The following is a 22,439-nucleotide window of genomic DNA, read 5'->3' as shown; positions in this document are numbered from 1 at the left end:
TTTAAATTGTAAACTTTGTGACTTACAAAGTCTAATCTCCTGCCTTTCCATCATCCCACGCATAGGCTCTAACCTAACCATACTGGAACGCAGCTGCTGACTGTAGTCCTTGTTTTGCTCTACAGCAGTGGTCCCCAACCCCCGGGCCACGGACCAGTACCGGGCTGCAAGAGTTGAGGCTCGGGTGTGAAATTTATGGTTTTCAGGGTTTTTATCGTTAACTTGGTTTCCCTGGGTCTTTTCCTGTGTTGTATTTGTGTCTTATTTTGAAAGAAATATTTACGCGTTACCATAGCGCCCAGAGAGCAATAAGGGGCAGAGAGGAGGATGTTACTCTCGATGTTGTTGGTGCATTTCAGGAGGACGCTGCTAATAAAGTTACACAATTACACTGTGAATTTGTGTTTATTATTATTATTATTATTATTATTATTATTATTATTATTATTGTTGTAATAATAATAATAATAATAATAATAATAATATTATTATTATTATTATTATTATTATTATTATTATTATTATTATTTACAAAATACCACAGTTTTATTTTGTTGTATTTATCTGCGACACAGCTGGTCCGTGAAAATATTGTCAGACATTAAACTGGTCCGTGGCGCAAAAAAGGTTGGGGACCGCTGCTCTACAGCCTCCAAGCAGTGGCACATGAATTAGCCAAAGAGCAGAACAAGGAGTACTGCTTTCAGCTGCAGAACAGGAAGGTAAAGCTGGAGTCCATCCAACCTTTCTAGAAAGTCAGTTTATTGATATTGATAGTCATCATATCACAGCAGCCTGGTCTACCTGCCGATGGGGAGACACAAGACAGGAAGGGTTGGGTCTAGTGGTTCAATTGCAAATGAACTTTCAAAATGATGGCATTGTTTACCAGTGAGACGATTGCACTCGTGTACTGCGGTGGCCTTTATTATATCTAAAGCGAAGTCTATGTGGGTAACCCTGGAAATACACTTGGTGTGGCTGCTTTGGGTTCCAGCTCTGATGTGGGTGCTGGCACTTATTGCACCCTCACAGGACAATGCTTGCAGTTTCATCAGACGCACCATAGTATTTTAGAAATGTCCCAGAAGTGTTCCTTTGCTCCACAGAGATAATATAGCGCTAGATTTAGTTTTTATGGAAGCTGCATCAAGCTACACACAGACGATTTCGAGGGGACAGGAATCTAGTTAATTTTCACAATAAAAGGCCCCATGCCAACTACTCGCTCTGCTTCTGATACACATTCGGTGAGATTTGTAGTTGTGTAAAGAAGTCAGCTAAACTGTATTAGAGATTTGACATCAGCTGTCACCTCGAAGTTTACTTCTGTGGTGTCATTTTACATGAAAATAATAAAAAGCACAGCATAGTTTTTATTAAAACAGCTCAATTATTAAAAAATTAAATTCAGATTCCATAACTCAATCTGACAGCAGGTGTGTATGTTGTCTAGTGCCCTATATTTCAGAGACATTAAGGATACAAAAGTGATTAACAGATTCACATGACTCTTAATACACATGCAATATTTTTATGTACAGCATTTAATTGAGCTCATTTTTATCTGTTTTAGAGAGTTCTCAGATTGTTTGGGGGTTGTCTCTCTGTCTCCAGTTTAAGACTCAAGTAAATTAATCACCATGAACATGCCAAGTAAATACTGTTGTGGTATGAAGAACTTATCTTTATCATCACAGAAACGGCTTACAACTGAAACCTGTTTGTTTGTCCTACAGTAATGAAGATGTCTTTTAATCAGTGAGTGCAGGTGACTTTACCAGCATGTACAGTAATTGTGAGATGTTGATCATGAGATGTTTTAACAGCTCATGATCAAACATAAGCTGTGCTGAGACTCTACGTCACACCAGCCCTGTCAACTGCAACTCCTACACACTTGCATCACACTTTTACAAGGGTCATTGTGAGTCAGTGTTGTTCATGTAGTTTATATTCAGTGTTACTGTTTAACATAAAATAACCTTTGTGTTTACATTATAATGAATTAATTTGCATGGAGTACATTTTTTTATGCATCATGCAAACCCTGCTCGATTACATATAACAAGCAGTCACTGTGTAAACGCAATATTTAGATACGATTTTAACATGTTTTAAAAGTCATAATTGCAAAGATGAGCTCTAGAATTTAATCTTAAACCAGATAAATAAACGTTGACCATGTAAGGAATGCACCAAATGCAAAGGCAGACTTCATGTATGCACAACTATTGTATACCTGTGATTTAAACAACTTTTAGGCTATGCTTAAAATTCATTACACGTGCACAGGCTTGTAAAGTCACTTCAGCACCATGCAGCCAGACACACACATTCTCACTCACTCTGAAATAAATCGCTCATAGGAAAGGAGGCCTTAAATCTCGTCTGGTGCAGGCTAGTAAACTTTGGCAGGTCTGTAAAGCTCTACTCTTAGAAGGTCTCACACACACACCACAGATTTACAGCCTGCTGAGCACAGAGCTTTTTTTTTTTTTTTCCTGGTCTCCCTTTTGAATCAGCTGTGCCAAAGCAGAACGCTCTGCACATCACACTGTTCATCTGCTGTCAAGTACTACCATCTGCTGTGGTGTTTGCTTCTCCAATTGCCCTTTAAACACCCAGACAAATACACCAGAGGCCTTTTTAAGTTTTAGATTCAGGGCATTTTAGCTGGTACTTTTCACCTAGAATTATTTCATTCGGGGAGTTAGCAGGTGGGTGCATTGGGTGGCTTCAGCAGTTTCCATATGGTTTTGAGGGTGTTGGGGAAAAGATTGAGGTTATGAGTTTGTCTTCATATTAGGATTCATGTGTGTAACCGCTTGGCTTCTCACCACCTCTTATGCATTCTGACCTCGCAGACAATGGATGTGGTAGATGGCCACCGTGCCCCCTTCCCTCCACATCGTTACAGCAGCAGCGGGGACACACGTGACACAGACACACAGGCTCCTTCGAGTGGTGAATCCAGCCCATCGCCCCGTCCCTGCAGCTCTGATCACCTGCACTCACCTGATGGGAGCCCCTGTTATGCAGAGGAAATTGACAAAGGTGTGTCTTCACTAGTGAACAGGTGTAGCATGTTTGCAATATTCAAAGCTTATATAAACCTTTTGTGGTTTGAGGCAAATGTGTGAAATCTGATGAATATGCTGAGTAAAGGATATCTAGACTCTATGCCACCCTCATGGAGTCTGTTTCTGATAGTTCGGTCAACGTTATGCACGTGACTAGCCTGATCCAGGTCATTTTGCTGGGCTTATACAAAGGAGCAGGGCTGGGTTGAAGGCCATGTTATGGCACCTTTTGCCTAGACTGCTGGGATAGGCTCCAGCGCTCGGCAGGCCTAAATTTGATAAGCCGAAGAAGGTGTGTGCGCGTGTGTGTGTGTGTGTGTGTGTGTGTGTGTGTCTTGTACATAATATTGCACAAGAGTGACGATACCAATGTTGGTGTTTAATCTGCTGAGAGACTGTACTGAGAGCAGAGAGTTAATTGCTTAGTCTGCCTGCAGCAGGAAGGACCTGCAGTATCTCACCTTTAGAGACTGTGGGTGAACCAGCCTGTCAGCAAAACAAGCCTCCAGTGATGTCACTTTCATGCATGTGATGCGAAGTGTTTTTCTTTTCTTTTTTAAATCAGAGATGGGAAACAGGCGCAGTTCACTTAACCAGGTCTGAAGTCTGGTTCAAGTTTCTTGATACTGCTAAGGAGGAGCCCTTACTAAACATTTACACACCTCTAAAATGAGTTCTTAATGACGGCAACAAAATTTAAAAATCAGAGTTTTGTTGTATGTTTTGTGTTGTTTGTTTTTTGTTTTTGATAGGCAGGAAAACAACATTGGAAAAAGAAAGATGTGCTTTATCAGTCTTGTTTGTTTTCTAATCTGAGTCTGTTTCCAAAGAATTCCATGATAAGCTTACTAAGTTTATCCTCTTTTGGTGTCCACAAAAATAACAAATAAAGAAACTATGATTCCACAAACGCTTTGTACTGAGGACGCACTACTGCGCCTTTTCCGGCAGCTCCTCAAAATCTGCAGCCAACATGTATAATGTACATTTCATGCATTTGTCTCATTATCATTTTCCAAAAAGAAAAAGCACAAAACTGGTTTCATTTTTTTATTATTGTATTTTCAGACAATTTGTGCAGTTCTCCTCTCCCCAAGTTTGCCACGTCGCCCAAACCTAACAACAGCTACATGTTCAAACGGGAACCTCCAGAAGGCTGCGAGAAGGTCAAAGTCTTTGATGAGCTGGTGTGAGTATTTATTGGTCTTCCTCTTGGGTTTGTTTTTAGACATACCCTCATAGCCTTATATCTGGCAGTTACTGCTACACAATTAAACTGTACTTGTTTGAAATTCAGTTACATTATTTTTATGCTTTCTTGAATTAAAACAAGAAAGACAAGCCTATCTGCATTGTGGGTGGTAGGGATGAGAGCAACATGGCTGTCTAGGATCAGTAACTAGCAGTTAATCAGATACAGTTTTATAAAAAGATATCAAGCCAAGTAACTGAGTACCACTTCTGTTCTCTTCAGGTCTGGCAAGTCAAAGGGCTTCCCTCTGTTCTCGTGCCCTGACAAAAACAAGGTGAACTTCATTCCCAGGGGCTCGGCCTTCTGCCCAGTTAAACTTTTCTGCTCCTCCCTTTTCTCCCCGGTCTCTCCTTCTTGCACGTCCATCAACCCTGGTTTTCATGGCAACAGCAGCTCTGGATCACAGGTCACCCCGAGTATGCCCACGGTACCACTAGCTACCTTTTCGTCCTCCACAGACAGAAGCACTGACTCGAGTGGTGGTGTAAACTCAGACAACAGCACAGTCAGTCAGAGCCCCGACGCGGATGTGGGGAAAGACAGCTCAGCACAAGTACTCCTTACCAGCTAGTCCTCAGGTATCCTCGACCAAACCAACTACAGCTAAAATATTGCAACTAGTCAGGTATGGTCTAACAGAATAAAAGGAAAAAAAATTGCACTCCGATAATCCTAATGTTAGCCAGCAGGGAGTGCTCAAGGTCTAGAAATACTTAGGAGGATAATGGTACCAGCGTCCTGCTGCACAAGAATCTCTACTTGATTCTAGTGTTAGTCCCACTGTCAGTTAAGTCTGATGGTTCGGGCATTATTGCTGACCTTGGGCAGAGCCTCTCTCTTCACCCATCGCTAACGTAGCCTAGCCTCCTCTGTACTATAACACTTCCCGTAACAGAAATAGCGTTGCTTTTTATTTTCTACAATAGTAGAAACGACTGCTGGAATGACTGTGTTACTTAGTGTCAGCAGTTTAAAATTTAAAAAAGGAAAAAAAAAATCCAAAAGTCTCACAAAACACAGCGATGTCAAGAAAAACATATTGTATTAACATTATCTAACAAGCTTATTAGCTGTTCAGTGTTCAGCAAGCTAACATTTCAAAGTGCATTTATGTTTCATATTTTTAAGATACCCGGGTGTCAGAATACTTTCCCCTTTTCCCTCCTGTTACTTATTTGAATGTATTCGTAGCACACAGTCTTAAATGAAACCAGCAGTCACTTAAGTGCAGGCTTCACCTGAGAGGCTCACCAGACGAGACTGAAACCTGCATTCCTAGTTTGATCACTAATAAACTTGGTAAGCTAAAATGCAAACATCAGCTGTTTAATCAGCAATTAACTGACCAATCAAAAAGCACACGGCTCCTCCGTTTCCTCGTTTTATTGCCCCACACTACCAAGAACAATAACTCAGGTCATGTGGAATGTACTCTCTCGGATTATGTTGCCTTTGCCCAGTGTTTGACTTTGTTCTTCAGAAAGACATTCCAGTCTTTTGCAGAAATGTTTCATTATTATTTTTTTAGTTTCTGGAGAGAGGGAGGCTAATACAGACTGAATCAACTGATTGATGTCACACCTTGTGACTGATGCTTTGCGCGTTAACCTGTTCAGGTTAGAATTTCAGGTGCTATGACACATTCCAGAGACCGCTGTTGAATTGATCAACTGTGAGAACTCATGCAAAAGGAACAAGTGACATAAGCTAGACCCTGCGGAAGTAAGATGCTGACAATTATGGCATTTGTTTCAGCCCTTTTGATAAATATGTACCAAAGGATATTACGATGAGAGGCCTTTCATGTGTTTTGGGACACAAAGTAATAACTTAACAAACTGGGATAAATGGTAAACTGATGGTTAACTAAGCTTTAGTAAGTAGTTTACTGTTAACAAACAAGGACATGATAACAAATGTTTGTAGTCATTAGTAATAAAGCAGTTTGTCATTAGTTTGGCCACATTTGTGACAAAGATGGTGAGATAGAGCTCCATCTAAGCCACAATTTTATTTTATTTTTTTCTTTCTTGGACCTAAACAAGTAGTTTTTTGGTGCTTAAAGCTGCCCCCAAAAATTAAAGAAGAAAAGAAGTTGTGAGAAAAGAAGCACCAAGGTCCACTACCTCTCCATACATGCTTTAAAGTAAAGCACAATTTATATTTATGAACATTACCTGTACTCTAAAGTTGTACCTGGCTTTCAAAATCAGGTCTCATTTCATTGTTTGCTAACAGTAAATATCTGTTGCCTGAAGGTTAACTGTTAGTTTACCCGTTCTTAACAATTGCTATCATACAGTGTTACTGGAGCACAAAGAAGCAGGATGTTTATTTGCTTTTCATTTGTGTTAATAAAGAGCTCAGCAACTACATAAACGTAAGTGCTAATCATTAAAATGGAAACAAAATGATAATCACTATTTTTATTTTAGACCAATTTGTAAAGTTAAAGCAATCAGAAAAGAGTGCAATTTCGATTTTTGCTTGAAGTAAAGCTACACTAAGGACGAAAAAAAAAAAAGTCTAACACAGTTTATCTCAATATACAGATGCAGCCAGATGTGGCCTGATGTTACTTTGCAAAGTTTGTATTATCATAACATAATTCTAAAAAACAAAAAAAAACATGACTTTGGCTTTGGTCCGTTTTGCCACTCACGCACAGAAACACAAATAAGAACATGTGCAGCACATTCAGCAACAAATGCAGTTGAAGTGCTTTGCTCTGCTTGCAGCTCCAAGACTTTTAATCATACTAATTCTGATTATATTCACAAGCACACTGTGCCGTTCAGAAATGATTGCCGTGTTAGGCAACGATGATTCAGTTCTCCCGTGTATTACACGTTTTTATGTAGATCTTGTGTGTTTTTCAATAAAGGAAAAAAGAAAGCCCCAAAAAGTCTCTTTGGATTGATATACATTATGTTTATCTATGACCTGGGGGAAAAAACCTTATAATTAGTATTCATAAGCATGATTTTATATGCAAATAGGAGTTAAGGTAAGGCAATTGCTGTATTTGGTTATGAGTGAATAATAAATATGGCATGAATATGAAACAAAGCAACAAAAAAATGTCACTGGGTTATAACTCTGTGTTAACGTGTGATTTGATTAAGGCATTTACTCAGATATGTAGTCAGTTTATGCAGCATTGTCACTAAAGTCAGAATAAGACTGTATTTACACGATTCTTAAAGTTTCCTCTTTTTTGGCTCTAGAATAATGCACTCACGCAGCGTATAATGCCCGTAAAAACCAGTAACCACTAAGTAAATACAGGAACGTGGAAAAATGTCACATCACTATAAACATGTAGTTCACTGAATCACGTTTACTGCTTAACATAAAAGAAGGCATGCAACATGCAGTAATAAATGACTGATGTGTTTTAAATCAACACACTTCTGGATTATACTTAAAAGGAGATCACATATACTGTATTTTGCAAACACATCATCAGTCCTTACAAAAAAAGTCAAGCTTGTGTCTGATCAAAGAAACGACTTGGATTACATGGATGAAATTCCACCTTCAGATGTGGTGAGAAAGGAGTTTAGTTTAAATTCTTGCACTGCTGAATAGATCAATGCCAGGCAATTATGCTTCAGTTTGTTTAAATAATTCTGTTTAACTGCATTAAAATTCCTCCAGTCAACATGTTCCACTGCTCTGTAAACAAACTGTTATCTTTGTCATATTTGCCTTCTTTCATATTGTGCATCTCACGCAGTAGTTTGACATCTTCAGTAATGAGAACTGGAAATGAAGCATGAATGCTATGAGAGAGATTTCCAAGGCAGCTACTGTCAAAGGCGTTTTGTTCCAAACTCGTACTGAGGTATCCCTGCTAAAATAATTTAATGTTTACATTTTTCTTTCATGACAAAGCTGGTAATAGTTCATGGGGCTCTGACAGAAGCATAATACTGCCACCATGAAATAAATCTGCTCATTTCTGGTTACAGCCTGATTTAAAGGGACTTGTGCTCATCGCCACTTCCATATTTTTAACTTTGGACTAGCTTAGCACTCAGAGTATTACTTATGTATAATGGTCCTTGGTGCAGTCCTTCAGGTCAGCTACTGTCTGGACACAAGCCATTCAACTCTAGCTTTAAGCCAGATTTTTCCTGATTGGTGGCCATTTGCAAAGAGAAGGGTTTAACAGTTGGTGATTCAGCGCTCACAGCCAGTGCTGTGTGCCTGAGAGCCATATTAGGGATATCTCAACCTTTCTATACACTTATGTAGGCTTTTTGCAGGGATAACATAGATCTACACACATTCTGAGCTCATTATTTTAACTGGCAATTATTTAACAAAATAAAACCACAATATTGTTGTAGTTATTAAAAACATTTTTATGTTATGGCCTTGTAGTTTGGCCTCGTATCAACTTTTTCTCCAAAAATATTTTAGATTTTCAATTTTAAAAGAAACCTCATCTTCCTGAAGTTATAATCATACATATTCTATTTTAGTTGTTCAGTTATGACACTGGGCATTATGCAAGAACATTTGTGGTGTTCTTCTAAATCAGTCTCTAGTCGTATTTCCTTCTAAGATTAAGTTGAAAACACCTCTTGCGTGGCTCCAAAATGGGCTGTCTGTCATGCTCATTGTGCGGATGCCTTTTATTTTCCATGGAAAAACCCCAAAAGGTTGTTAGGCAAGATATTACTACTATATTTGTCAGCGGCCTGTCATCACAGGCTATTCAACAGTAAGTGACCGTGGACGCCTTGAGTCGGCTTTTGGAGTGAGCTTTCTCAGTAAACTGAATTTAAGAACTACGTAGTCATAATATGCCGATACATGCAACCAGGAAACATGGTAAATTTGCAAGTGATGCCACAGTGAATTAGTGAAGTTAATTTTTGTTAAATATTTTTTTTAAATGGTTACTAATTCATATTAACCTCCTAAGACCCGAGCTCTTCCACGACATGCATTTTTAATTTTTCTTTGATATTTGGGCGTATTGGGGCCCAATGAATGTAAAAACAAAGAATTACCAGATTTTTTTTTATTTTTTATTTTTTTTTAACCCTATTTTTGTTTTTAAGAAAAAATAAGAGCCGCATATGAGGATATTTGTTTAAAACTTTGATAAAACAGTAGCAGTATAATGTCCTCATAAGTGGGTATCAGGCGCTTGTAGAGCAAAATTGAGTATTTAGGTCTAAATAACCCAAAATGTGATGTCCACATATGTGGACGCCAGGTCCTAGGAGGTTAAGGAAACTAGACAATCTGCCTGTCTACCTGAGACACCCTGTCATGTTCCACTTTAGAAAGAAAATATGAATTATTCTTGCATGAGGCCTCTGCAAGTCAGATCAGGCTGCTTTTTTTTTTTTTTTTTTTTTTTTTTTTTTTTTTTTTTTTTTTTTTTGTGTTTTCTGTTTTTAAACTTATTTTATTGTACCCCTTACAAGGGTAAAATGTGATGCAGAAGAACAACTATGCATTGTGAAGTTCGTGCTCTGTGTTGGTTTTGCCGATCGCGTCGGGATTGGAGAGGGGGTCCAAGTCGGCAAACAGGTTGAACCACGCTGAGAGATCTTTGGATGTCCCTTCTGCCTCTGTAAAAAGATTTGACGAGGTAAATATCACTAAGAAAAGTCAGCGTGACGGTTTGGCGTTGGCTTTCTAGTTTATCCATTTCATTCTTATTTTCTAATGTCTTTCTAATGTCTTGACTTATATCGCCCAGGCCTACCTCTCTCTGCTGGCTTTGGAGTGCTCTGATTGACTTCAGATGAGTGCTCAGTTGCTTGAGTGGCAGAATGTGGGGCCCAATCTGAAGAGGAAGCATAGATTCGGGTTACTCACTAGGAAACTGTTACTGTGCAAAAGCACGATCCAACACGAGTCATTACACTCCATCGCACACAGCTGATGACTCGTCCCACAGAAAATCAAAACATTTACTGCATTGCAAACATTTTGTGAATACAAAACAGAAATTGTCTTGTTTCAGACATATTTATTTGGTTTCCATTCTTTTCCGTGTCTTGAAAATGCAACATGTAGCAGCACTTCATGGCTCTGGAGAGAACAGTGAAGTGTGCTGTACATTTCTTACTTAACCAAATGGAGAATTTGTTTTTAATTGTGTATTGTTGTTTCACCTTCAGCAGAACTTTTGAATAAGCTGAAGTACTTCGTAGATTTTACAGTTGCACCCTGACCTTGCCTTTTAAGTCCTACTGCCTGGATCTGAAATTGCTTGGCTCTTGGGAATATGTGGATTTTTTTCCTCCTTCCTTTGAAGATGAGCCGTTTTAGTTTTGATTTGCCAGTTTGGACTCCATCCGGAGTTCTGTGACTTCTTTTGGATCAGTCTGCTCTGCTTTCTGTTGGCTTGTCTGCCTCTTGAAGGGCTGACCTCTTTCACCACTATTGCTTCAATCCAACATGCTCTAGGATATAATAGCCCTTTACTGTCATTGTGTACAATGACAATAAAGGGCTATTCTATTCTAGAAGACGAGAGACGTACTGAATATTATCCTATGGCAGAGTCCAGCAATAACAAGGATGTTGGTAAAAGTACAACTTAAAACCTTTATTATAGGCAAAATTCATCAAACTTTGTGTTTTCTTTAAATACAGTTTGGCTGCTGATCCTGTGCAATTTTTAATTTAAACAGTGACCTTTAACCAAAATCCCCTCAAAATGCTTTCTGTTTAGTACAAGGTTGTCAAGGTCATGCCATAATCTTACAGATAACCCACAGCAACTTGTTTTACAAGCCTGAGAATGAGTGCTAGTTACAGCATGCAGTATTTAATAATAAGAACAAGTAACCATGTTTAGAAGCAAAATAAAGGATTTTTTTCCACATTTCTACCAGTTTCACAGCCTGATCATGCACTCTGAATATGACTGCAAAAGAGCTCTGATGTAAATTTAGTTTTGCAGTGGAGACAGACAGCTTTCAATGGGCTTGTGCTTTGGAAGTCACTCTGCAGATGCACAAAATTTACTGAAGGTCTAATTTGATATGTATGCCATATTAAGTGTGTGTGTGATAAGCCTCATGCCAACATTTGAGAGGAGAAAAAGAGAAGAGGCACGCTCTGTTTCCCTGTAAACTGTAAGAAGCAGTTTTGCATTTCAAGTCAGCCCCTGCAGCACTTCTGTTTGCACAGATTGACTACCGCTCATTTGCTTTATAACGATTTTATATTTCTACCAACGCTGGGTCTAATTATTGTTGGTGTTTACAGTTTCGTGTTCCCTTAATTTGGGGTTCAATCTGTCGTACCAGTTAAAAGTAGAAAATGCATGTTTAACGGCTTTTCATAGGAAGAGACTGAGGCCTCAGTATATTTCCAAAAGTCACTCACAAGTTAGTCTCTCCTGATATCATTTGTTTCTCCTTGACCTCGCCCATCTTGCATATATTTACAGGACTTTTCTTTCTCAATGATTGTTTTGGGATTGTGGGAATATTCCCACAGTAATGTGCTGTGACTCATGAGTTAAATCTCAGTCATGCTACAGTAAATCACTCACTAAATCATTTTGTCTGACCTATTGCACTTTAATGATTAACACTGAATTGCCGGATTCTTATATGTGCCTCGGAAATGCAGTCAAACTATAAGCAGTTTTATAGAAGTGTGCAGCTTGCAACCTTTAAAGCTGGAAATTCACAAAACCAAGTTAACAATACCAGATGAGAATCCAAGCCAAGAGGAGATGGAAAGTAGTTGGCAATTACCTACGGGTAAGGAAATCTAATTGCTGTATTTTAACAGCCTCCTGCTATTACTTTGACAGATGTGGATTTGATAAATCCTTTTAAAGCCACTCTTTTGCCTGTGTGGAAACCATTGGGGAGGAAAAAGCAGCTCATTTTAACTCTGCCTTTTGGTGATTTTGCTAATGCACTGATTCAAAGAAAAACTGTGTTTATTAGTTTTTAGGAATATGTATCTCTCCTTAATGTGTAATTAAAATAAATTATGGCTAATTGGTGGTTAATGGTGGCTAATTTTTCCAGGTTCTGCATGGTGGTCATGGTGAGAGAATCGGTCTAATGGTGCAAAATCCAAATGGTCTATTCTTTTGATTACTAAAGAGCTTCCTTGGACCAACTTGCCAATTTTCTGGTTCACTCTTGTATAGTAGCACAGTTGCAACACACACACACACACACACACACACACACACACACACACACACACACACACACACACACACAGGCTGACCTGAGATGGAAGACTGCAGATTATTCAAACTCTGGTCCAAAAGCTGTGATGGTAGAAAGAAGTTTTCCTTGTCCTGGGCCTCTGTTGGTCTGGTGGATGCAGCACTTGTTCCTTCCTCAGTCTCTCCAAACACTTCTGTCCACTCCTGAGAAAAATCCCCCTCATCCACAGACAAACCTCCCAGGATCTCATTCAGTAAGGCCATGCTGTCTGTCTCCTCTCCCTCCGACTCTGGGAAGCAACAAAAAGTGTTAATTTAAAAATGTTTGGATGATTTTATCTTTTTTTTTTTTTTTTTTTTTTTTTTTTTTCCCCCACACAGTGTTTAAATTTTCACATTAATTTTAATTATAATTATCTAGATTCAAGACAGCTTTCCTTTCCTTAGTTTGCTTTGCCATTCATTATGGACTCAAATCACTGAGGGGACCATTTACACTTATTTCCACCTCTACATTTGAATTCACTGACTCTACTGATGTGGCTTTGCATGATTCACAGTTCAAAATAATCCTTGCTCATCTTGCACTACATCTTTATGCTGGGCCTTCAGGTCACCCTCTGCTTCTAACAAGTGCTCCATCCTTGCTGTAACCCTGAACTGTAGAAAAATTGGTGCCAGGATTGATAATGGGTCCCATTTGTTCTTAGTTTTGTTATTTTCCATATAATCAGATTATTTAACAATGAAGTCAGTTATTATTTTCAACCTAAAATGCAATTTAAAAACACAATTAAATCTTCAAGTTTTACATCTTTTACCTTCTCTCGCCTTGTCACTGGTGTTTTCATTTACAAGAGAGATGAGTCTGTAAAGAAACAGAAATTAAGCTTATAGCATTTTGTTCATAGGTGACATACACAGTGTGTCCTCATCCCAGTGGGCCTTCAATAGATCAGTTTTTCTCAGGTGCTACCTGTCCTTTTGTCATTGGCACCAATCAGGAGACATTGACTCTGTTTTTAGAGACCTAAAAGTATGTGTTAGGATGTTGAATCCATGGCGCTGTCAGCTAGGAAGTCATGGCGTGGTAGTTTGTTTTGTTTTTTGCTGGTTGGGTGTAGGACCTAAAAACTGCTTGGTTAGGTTAGGGAATAATTGTGGTTTAGGTTAAAGTACACCCATTCACAACCATAATCCTGATGGGCTTGGAGTTACACCCATTTCACACTAATGCCATAACCTGTTGCATCACACACCGCCGCCTAAGGAAACAGTCTGCGTAAACGAGACATACCAGTGGCTTTAAGAAAACAGCCTTAGTTGATGCCTCGGGGATGAGTCAGGCTGACCTACAGCTGGCTTGCAGAAATTCTTTGTCTCTGTTCAGACTGAACATTGCCCATACATGTACTCGACATTTTCACTGTTTTTCGTACGCGTTTGGTTTTCTTGCATAACAATAGATATTTCTTGAAGCTCACTGGTCGTCTGTGGTTTCTTCTTTCTTTGCTTCTTCTGTTTCTGCCTTGACTTTATTTTTCCCCTTCTTTTTAGCCAGTTTGTCCACAGGGTCTTGTAAAGTCTGGAACAATAATTGGAACAAAATCATCGCTTATTGTCATTACATGTCTCCAGTGTCAGCATTTAGTACTGTTATTACTGAGACTCTCTCAGACCTTAATTGTAGAGAACTCATAATGCTGACAGCCCTTGAAGCTCTCATGGATGGCTGCCATGGTGTGAGATGTTTTCTCCCAGAAGTGCAAAAGTGTTGTCTAAGACACGCACACAAGAAACAAGTTACACGCTCAGCTGCTCAAGGTAAAAGTAGTAATTCACCCCAGCGGGTGATAGTTTAGACCTGCTGACTAAGCCACATGTGGCAGAGCCATTGAAAACACCATATTTAAGCTCGGTGGAGTGTACGCAGACAGCTGGGACTTGTGAGGCGAACCTGATATGTGGTTAAGACGTGAGAGAGGAGGTTGCAGCGGCTCGCTCCCAGCAGGTCCACTTTCTGGCAGACGTCATTCTTCAGTTTGTCAAAGCTCGTTTTGGTTGTGCGCACCTGAGCCTGAACCTGAGAGAGAATATATGTGAAATGCTCCCCACCTAGTATTATATGACACACAAGGAAAATGCAAACAGTCGAGTTCTTGTTCACATAACTGTAAAAAGTGCTGGGTTCTTGCAGGCGGACCACCATCTATGGGTATGTTCTGCCCTCTGGTGTCAGGTTTTATAACATGTTTTCTTGCTTTTTGATCTGTTGTGTTGTTAATGCTGAATTGATTAGTAAAATGGCATTTGTAGTTATTTCAACATGGTCTACATGTTTTAGGGTTTTAAACTGTTGTCCCACTAAAACAGAAAATAAATATGAACCAGACGAAGCACTGTAAGCTGATGATGGACATTTTCCAGTGTTTCTGACATTTATTTTTAAGACTAAACATTTAATCAAAAAAAATTGACAGATTAATTACTGATTGCTGCAGGCCCTGCGGCGAAGGAAGAAATTGAATTTGTGGAAGTCATAATATTTTTGCCAATTTCCCACAGACTGCGTTGGCAGGGCTCTGATATTACTGTTTTTATGTTGCTCTAGGCGGGAGCAGCACTTCATCATATCAACAGTGGGGTTGCAGTCTGAGAAGTACCCATTAAATTAACAAAAGAACAATTAATTGGATTATATGCAGTTGTGACTTACTGGTATATAGACATTATGAATTGTCACAGGAGGTGCAGCTTAAACCCTGAAGTGTCACTTTGAACTATCACGTATGCCTGAGCCCTGAGATGGGCAAAACTAAAGAGAATGCAGGCATTATTTGTGCTAGTATGTAAGCTTTTCTTTCTGCTATGAAAATGATTGTTAATCTCTTCATTGCTGTGCTCTGAAAAGAACAAAACAAACCTTTCTGAATTTCTCCATCTGTTTATGTGTATCTGGGTCGAGCTCCTGAGATACGTCCTTCATCCAAAGCAGCGCTCCACGGTACTCAGTCCTTGACTGCTCCATTCGATTCACTGTCAGCCACGTGTCTGAGATGGCACGATAACGGAACGTTTCCACCTCCTGGTACAAACGGCACAGCGGGTTCCTCAGAGCCAATCTGCAGGGTGTCGTATTAAACTCCGTATTAAGGTGCTGCATGTGGCTTGGATCATCATGTGGAAAATTTGTCATGTCTTGTCTACGCTGCAGATTAGTCTGCTGATTTATTCAGCTGCACTGAAAAGTATCTTAGCTCCAGGACGAAAAGCTTTAAATGATCTTGGAAATGCAAATGGTGAACTCAAGAATCAAAAGATGAGCAATGGGAAAAAAAAAAATAGAAATACTGGCAAAACCAAAATCGTCAACATGACTTTCACGCTGCCGCTGATCTTACAAAATCTAAACAATATAATTTACTAAGTTATATTAATAATAATTATCACCACTACTGTCAGACTGACACACAGATTCGGACACGTAAATGAAATCCCTGTTTTCAGTAGAGTGAGAGTACCTATGCTGTGTAGTAACCCTGTTATCTGCTCTGTTAGGGCAGCTATTTTATTGCTCCTGATGAACATTCCTGATATGACTCTCCATCCTTTTTGTGGATTTGGGGTGATACAGTTGGCTGACCTTTACTTGAAGCTATTTTCTAGTCCAGCATGTGATTTATTTTAAGGATGTGGCAGATTGTACATTGATCCGTGTCCCCTACCTCTGCTGTGATGAGAAGCAGAGAGCTTTTCCTGTGGCTTGCATGATCTTTCCAGCTCTGGTTTTATCCTGAGAGCCCTGGGAGCGCAGGAAACGACCCAGCTCATTCTCTTCTTGGGAAAGGACTGAACAGTAAGAGAGAGAAATCACTCTGGATGGATATTAATATCTTAAGAATGTGTTTGTTTTGGTTGACATTCTAGAAGTCTTAAACTCAATCAGTAGATTCGTTGTACTCAAAATGATTTAACAATTATATTTGAACTTACGGCAGATCCTCCTCTGATACTGCTCAATGACCTTCAAAAGCTCCATGCATGTTCTCTGAATCGAGTGGAAGACCTGCATAACAAAACAATATCAGCATAAACACCTAGTCAAATGAAACGTTGTAATTGATGATTAATGATTAATGGAATTGCCGATGATAAATCCCTAATGATTTTAAATGAACCATCTACACAGGCCGAAGTCTGTTTTCAGCAGACAACACTTCTGTTTCATTGTGTTACCTAATGCAAGTTTATCATGTTAAAAGGCTAATTGATCATTTAAAAATCTCTTTTCCAATTATGTTAGCACAGCTGAAAGCTGTTCCGATGATTAAAGATGCAATTAATTTAGCTAGTTGAGTTTCCAAAGCGTCAGCTTTTCTGAGTTCATTTATTGTGTCAAAACAAGGAAAATAATAATAGAAAAGGGAAAAGTGTCTTTTCAAACTCTTTATTCTTCTCAGAAATTAATATTATTCTATTAATGAAATTGCCAAATAACTTTTTCTCTTACAACAGTACATACTTTTCCCTTCATAGAACAGCACAAAATTACTCCAACAACAATAGAAAGAAAAGGTGGACGCGCCAATGCACAACTGACAAGTCCATCAGAGTCTCTTGTCTGAGAAACGGATGCTTCTCGGGATCTTAACCGGCAGCTTCACTAAATACCTGCGAAACTCAGTTTCTTCCAACAGTGAAAGGTTTACTTCTGTATTTGTTGGCATAGTTGCATAGGAGAAAGTCATATCCAAGTCTGGCTGAGAAAAGGAAAACGCTGAGATGAAACATACATGGACAACATAGATCGTGGATGGAAGAAGATTGGAGGTATTTGGGCCACAAAGAGTATTTGTGAGGTGTGGGACAAATGGAAAGATACTGGAGCTTTATGACACCTTCTGGTGGTGGTAATCTTGGATGTCTGGGTAAAAGGACCCTGGAATAAGAAAAGTCAGTGCTGTGGCCTGTGGATATTGTTCAATTGGAGCCAATTTCTTTTTACATCAGGAGACCTAAACCACAAATTCAAACTGTGCAAGAACTATTTAGAGAGAGCACTCAGACAGCTACGTTCTGACTATAATGGAGTGGCCAGCACTCCCCAGTCTCAATACTAGACTCATTGGTGTTACAGCTTGACTGTATTGTATGCAAATGCCCATCAAATCAAAATCTCTGGTACTCTTTACTTTTTTCACAAAAAATCCTGCAGAAATTAGAAGCAGTTTTTGTTTTTTTTGTATTTTAAGTCTTTACTGTGGAACTGGATTGTGATCCCGTTTGCTTTCATGATATTTGAGATGTTTAGATCTTTATTTGGCGTTGAACTGTAGCAAGTTGAAAGAAGCAGACAGATTAAAAAGACAAAAACATCTTTGAGATGTGGAGAAAATGAGCTGGCGGAGTGCTTGATGCCAAGCATGGTGGAAAACTCTTATGGAGACACTTTGTGGTGGGAAACTCTGAGAGTTCTACAAAATAAAAAGAACCTTGAACAAAAAAGACTACTTAATTTTGCAGCACCATTTTCCCCAGTTTCTTCCAACAGGCCAATAATCGTGACTCCATACCAAGCAAAACTGGAGAAGAAGCAGTCGGCTAGTAACCTGTCAATAATCAAGTGGCCAAGCATTGATGGCCATTGTACCATCAAACCAAACTAGTTGGAGGAAGCATAGAGTGAAATTTCTTAAAATTACCTGAAAACAGAATTTAAAATACAAAATTGTTTTTTCAGATTAGAAATCTTATTTTAAACCCTTACTGCCCTAAATATTCATTTTTTCCAATTCATGTGTTTGATAGGTTTGCATTTAAAACAAAACAAAACAAAATGAAAAAAAAACAAGAAATTCTGACCTCAAGCCTTTCAGCAGTGGTGTAAATAAACTATTCAAAAACTGAAACTAGAATTTGTTATGGACATTCTGCACCTCACAACCCGGCACATTATTTCTTACATATTTGTAATAAAAATAATTCAAAAGACAAAAAAAGAGGTTCAGTGAGTTGCATTAGTGGAGGTGTAGCAGACAGCTGTTGGCTACAGCTGCCTGTGTCCGTACATCTGTCAGTCCTCCTAACTTTAACTGTTACTGGTATCCAAATGAATAGGTTATAAAAATAAATTTACCCAAAGAACAGCTGATGTTTAGTTAGGCATGGTAATATAAAATCGGAACATAAACTAATCTAACTAAATGATTAAATACGTGGGGTTTTTTTTAGGGTCATTAGTCTGTTTGCACCCACAGGAGTCACCTGACCATTAGAAAAAAAAATCTGCAAGTTTAATGCGCTTCTCCACTGACTTCACTTTATAGACCTGGAAGCTCCGCCCATCTTTTATATACAGTCTAAAATTGAGATGTTTATCAGGGGCATGGCCTAGATTAATGCTGGATGTTTATCAAGTATTGATTTCATGAATTAAGTTCTCCTCGCTCCAGTAATGGATGCCAGACGAGGGGGAGGGGGGTCGAGCAACCTAATAAAACTTTTAAGCCTCGAGCAATTTCTGGCATAGTGTAAATCAAAAAGCCATTTTAGTCTGTGCAGCCTGCCTGAGGGAGGGTACCTTCAGCTTTCTTGATGTTTCTGTGGTGTGACAGAGGAGTACAACATCTGAGCATGCTCTTAAACTATAAGGCCAAACCGTTTAATACTCCTGCTCACCTCCAGCTTGGCATCCAGATCTGCGTCTGAGGCGACCACATGCTCGTCCTCCTTCTTCCCGGTGACCTTGATGAGAGTCTGCTTGGTTTTCCAGTATTTCTGCTGGAACTTGTTTACCACAGATGAGTCTTGGCTTTGGATGAAGCGATCAAGATAGTCTCGGGAGTAACCACTGCAATGACACAAAGAATGGCGCAGTGCTGTGACTGCTCCCTCTCTTGGAAAGAACTTTATAAAATCTTTGGAGAACTTATTGATTTATGTGAAATTATGTCCACAAAGATATACTTACAAGTTTCCTCCCTCCATTTTCTTAGATTACCTGAGGGGTAAATAAAGTACTTGAATCAGTATTGATGTGGCCGTTGGTTCGAACTTTTTTTTTTTTTTTTTTTTTTTTACCATTGACTCCATATAATGCCTTAGTCACCTTATATTCTGTCTTATATGATAACACCTTGTATTTCTAATGCATTAGAGAATACATCTGCGCTTAACAAAATCAGCATTTTCTTCACAGCTTTGATGATAAAGCCAAACTTTTACATGTCTGCAATGATAGTATAAGGTAAGGGTGTTGCCTTATACCAGTATTGACAATAACTAATATTTTGAAAGATATATATAAATACAGTTTGATTAAAAAATAAAATCATATTCGAAATAATGCATTGGTGTTAGAGTGAGGAATAGACTTTCTCCATCGCCTTTCAATCCTATTCTGAGTGAGTGTAATAAAAAGTTGATGGTTAATATGAGTGATAACACTATTTTTTTTCATTTGTTACCATGATGACTGTGGAGTGAAAATGTTATTTTGTCCTAGGAAGGTTGTTAAATGTTATTGTTGGGCACTTTTTTTAGGAGGACCTGACATTTACAAAAATGTACCAAACTATTATGAGAAAGTGACCGTGGATCACTTCAGGGTTTTTCAGATACTGGAGCGTAGAGCCAGTGAGGTGGGCAATAAAAGAAAATACAGTGGAATTCTGAATTTATAATTTATTCACTTATTATTTATTTATTCAAAATTGCATTATCCATCTCAAACAACTTAGCAGAAGGGAATTTAGTAGCTCATATGTCCTCTTTATTCTTTTTATTCTTTAACGTTTGTTGTACAAGAATGCAAAGTGACAATAAAAATCTATCATTGAAAGACAACCAACCAAACAACATGCCAGTTCTGTGCTGACATTTATTTCACCGAAATTTAACTTGGCTATTTTTTTAAAATAGTGTGAGAGAACCTCTGAATTTGTACAAAATGACAGCCAAAAAAGAAAACCCTCCAAAAACTACCTCTTTTCACCTTAAAGCATAATCTTTAACTTTTACATGCAGTAAGTTCTTTTTCACTTTTATACAGCGTTTCAAAAATTAATTAATTTAGCTCATATTCAGCTATTAAGGTTTTACCTCTGATAATTTCCCCAGTCCTAACTCTTATTTTCAGCTTCTTTGGAAAATGACTGCAGGTCGTTGACTACTTAATAAACAATATTTATCATAGACCTGTGCTCTGTTCAGAGTGCACACCACATTTACACTTTACATCTGCTGTGAAAGGCTCCAACCAGCAACCCTACACCCTAACTTGGGGAAAAAAAGGGGGGATAGATGAAGTTGTTATACTGAAGTTATTTATTTTGAAATTAACCGACGTTGTACAAATGACATATGAAAGATACAATTATAAACTGCATTTCTCTGAAGCTTCAGTAAAAGTTGACGGAATCATAACAAATGGATTCAGACCCTGGACCCTGGAGAGACTCGACCTTGTTGGTGGATCATCATGACTTCTATGCTGGATAATAAGACGTGCCCGAGGACTTGGCTTATTTATATTTCTACCAGCTTTGTTTAATCATCGCCGGGAGTGGGATTTAGGTATCTGTGCCCGTTCTAAACATGGCAGAGGAGCACCACCTGTTTCCAGTGAGCGCCTCGCCTGCTGTGCATCATCACCGTGAAGAAATTAATAAATAATCACCATATCCTGCAAAGAGCGCGCGCGCGTCACGACTCGTTTAAAACAAACGGATGATACGTTGCTGTCGTTTGCCTTCCCCGGTAGTAACAGTGTTTATAGAAAGACCCTGCAAATAATCTATACCTCTAAACAGGTAAACGTATGCTCATTTACGTCCTGATGTAAACTGAGCGGTTTATTCAGCAAATCCGCACTGGCAGAAAGAAAGCGCACTGTGCGGAAACCCAGCAGCTCCCCCCCCCCCCCCCCCCGCCTTATCCTTTAAATATAACCGATACATATCACAATAAAACCGAGAGCATAGCAACATGAAACAGTTTGTTCCACACATACCTTTCCGCGTCGGTGACATGTAGAAGAGCCGCTTTATTTCCTCCCCATCGCCACACACACAGCAGCTCTGCCTGGCTGACAGGCCCTGATGTACTGTATACAGCTACTGTATGTACACACAGCTGCTTCTTCGCCACAGCTCATTGTCCGCGTGCACGAAACACCGCTGACGTCATCCAGACTTCGCCCCCCCCCTCCTCCTCCTCCTCCTCCCCTCTCCCGCGCTGCATTCAGCCACTGCCCCACGTTAGTGTGCAAAGTGGGCAGATGTCTGTTGACTAGAAAATAATGACGGAGAGCAGCTAACGGAGGACACACACACACACAGTGGACGTTTCATATTACCCCCTCTAATGTGTTCTACATTTAGAGCAGTGGACAAAATGGCAAATTTTTGCAGGCTTAGTAATTATTAGCACAAAGGAATAACTCTATTCTTAGAAAAATTAAAGTAGAAAATTACTTAAATGTTGCAAAAATAAGGGCAAATAACAATCTGGACACAGGAAGACTGGAAACACTGTATTTGAACATATGGGAACACACTGTTGCACATTTTATTGTGTAGTCAGGTTGTACTACACAATATGGGGCGACTGTGGATCAGGGGGTTGGGAAGTGCATCTGTAACCGGAAGGTCGCCGGTTTGATCCCTAGGCTCTCTGTCCTGGTCGTTGTGTCCTTGGGCAAGACACTTTACCCTACTGGTGTTGGCCAGAGGGGCCGATGGTGCGATATGGCAGCCTCGCTTCTGTCAGTCTGCCCCAGGGCAGCTGTGGCTACAACCGTAGTTTGCCTCCACCAGTGTGTGAATGAATAGTGGTATTGTAAAGCGCTTTGGGTGCCTTGAAAAGCGCTGTATAAATCCAGCCCATTATTATTACTTCACATGAATAAAATTCTTCCTAGTTTACAAATCCC

The 22,439-nt window shown here is 39.2% G+C and overlaps 2 protein-coding genes across 4 annotated transcripts in view; one reads left to right on the top strand and one right to left on the bottom strand.

The window, feature by feature from the left end:
- The window catches only part of glcci1b (glucocorticoid induced 1b), a 28,895-nt gene extending 23,250 nt beyond the window's left edge, over positions 1–5,645 (top strand). For both annotated transcript variants that reach the window (XM_004560204.5, XM_004560203.5), the window contains exons 7-9: positions 2,868–3,057; positions 4,152–4,272; positions 4,558–5,645. In XM_004560204.5, the coding sequence (XP_004560261.2) occupies positions 2,868–3,057; positions 4,152–4,272; positions 4,558–4,906 (660 nt within the window). In that variant the 3' untranslated portion in view covers positions 4,907–5,645. The remainder of the gene's footprint in view (positions 1–2,867; positions 3,058–4,151; positions 4,273–4,557) is intronic.
- Positions 5,646–7,655: 2,010 nt separating this feature from the next.
- Positions 7,656–21,770, bottom strand: ica1 (islet cell autoantigen 1). 2 transcript variants are annotated; one of them, XM_004560202.5, is made up of 13 exons: positions 21,519–21,764; positions 19,479–19,508; positions 19,187–19,358; positions 16,502–16,574; positions 16,234–16,357; positions 15,432–15,630; positions 14,466–14,591; positions 14,188–14,286; positions 13,993–14,093; positions 13,330–13,376; positions 12,568–12,798; positions 10,067–10,147; positions 7,656–9,929 (listed from the first exon to the last, which is right to left on the bottom strand). In XM_004560202.5, the coding sequence occupies exons 2-13, from the start codon at positions 19,493–19,495 to the stop codon at positions 9,808–9,810; spliced, it is 1,392 nt and encodes a 463-aa protein (XP_004560259.1). In that variant the 5' UTR covers positions 19,496–19,508; positions 21,519–21,764; the 3' UTR covers positions 7,656–9,807. The 2 variants fall into 2 exon arrangements, with proteins under 2 accessions (XP_004560259.1, XP_012777000.1); XM_012921546.3 differs by lacking the exons at positions 7,656–9,929; positions 10,067–10,147; positions 13,993–14,093; positions 14,188–14,286; positions 14,466–14,591 and having other exon boundaries at positions 12,660–12,798; positions 21,519–21,770.
- Positions 21,771–22,439: the final 669 nt, after the last annotated feature.

The sequence above is a fragment of the Maylandia zebra genome, linkage group LG11 (assembly GCF_041146795.1).
Source record: "Maylandia zebra isolate NMK-2024a linkage group LG11, Mzebra_GT3a, whole genome shotgun sequence".
Lineage (NCBI taxonomy): Eukaryota > Metazoa > Chordata > Actinopteri > Cichliformes > Cichlidae > Maylandia > Maylandia zebra.
The sequence above is the reverse complement of the archived record's forward strand: the minus strand, read 5'-3'. Positions and strand labels throughout refer to the sequence as shown.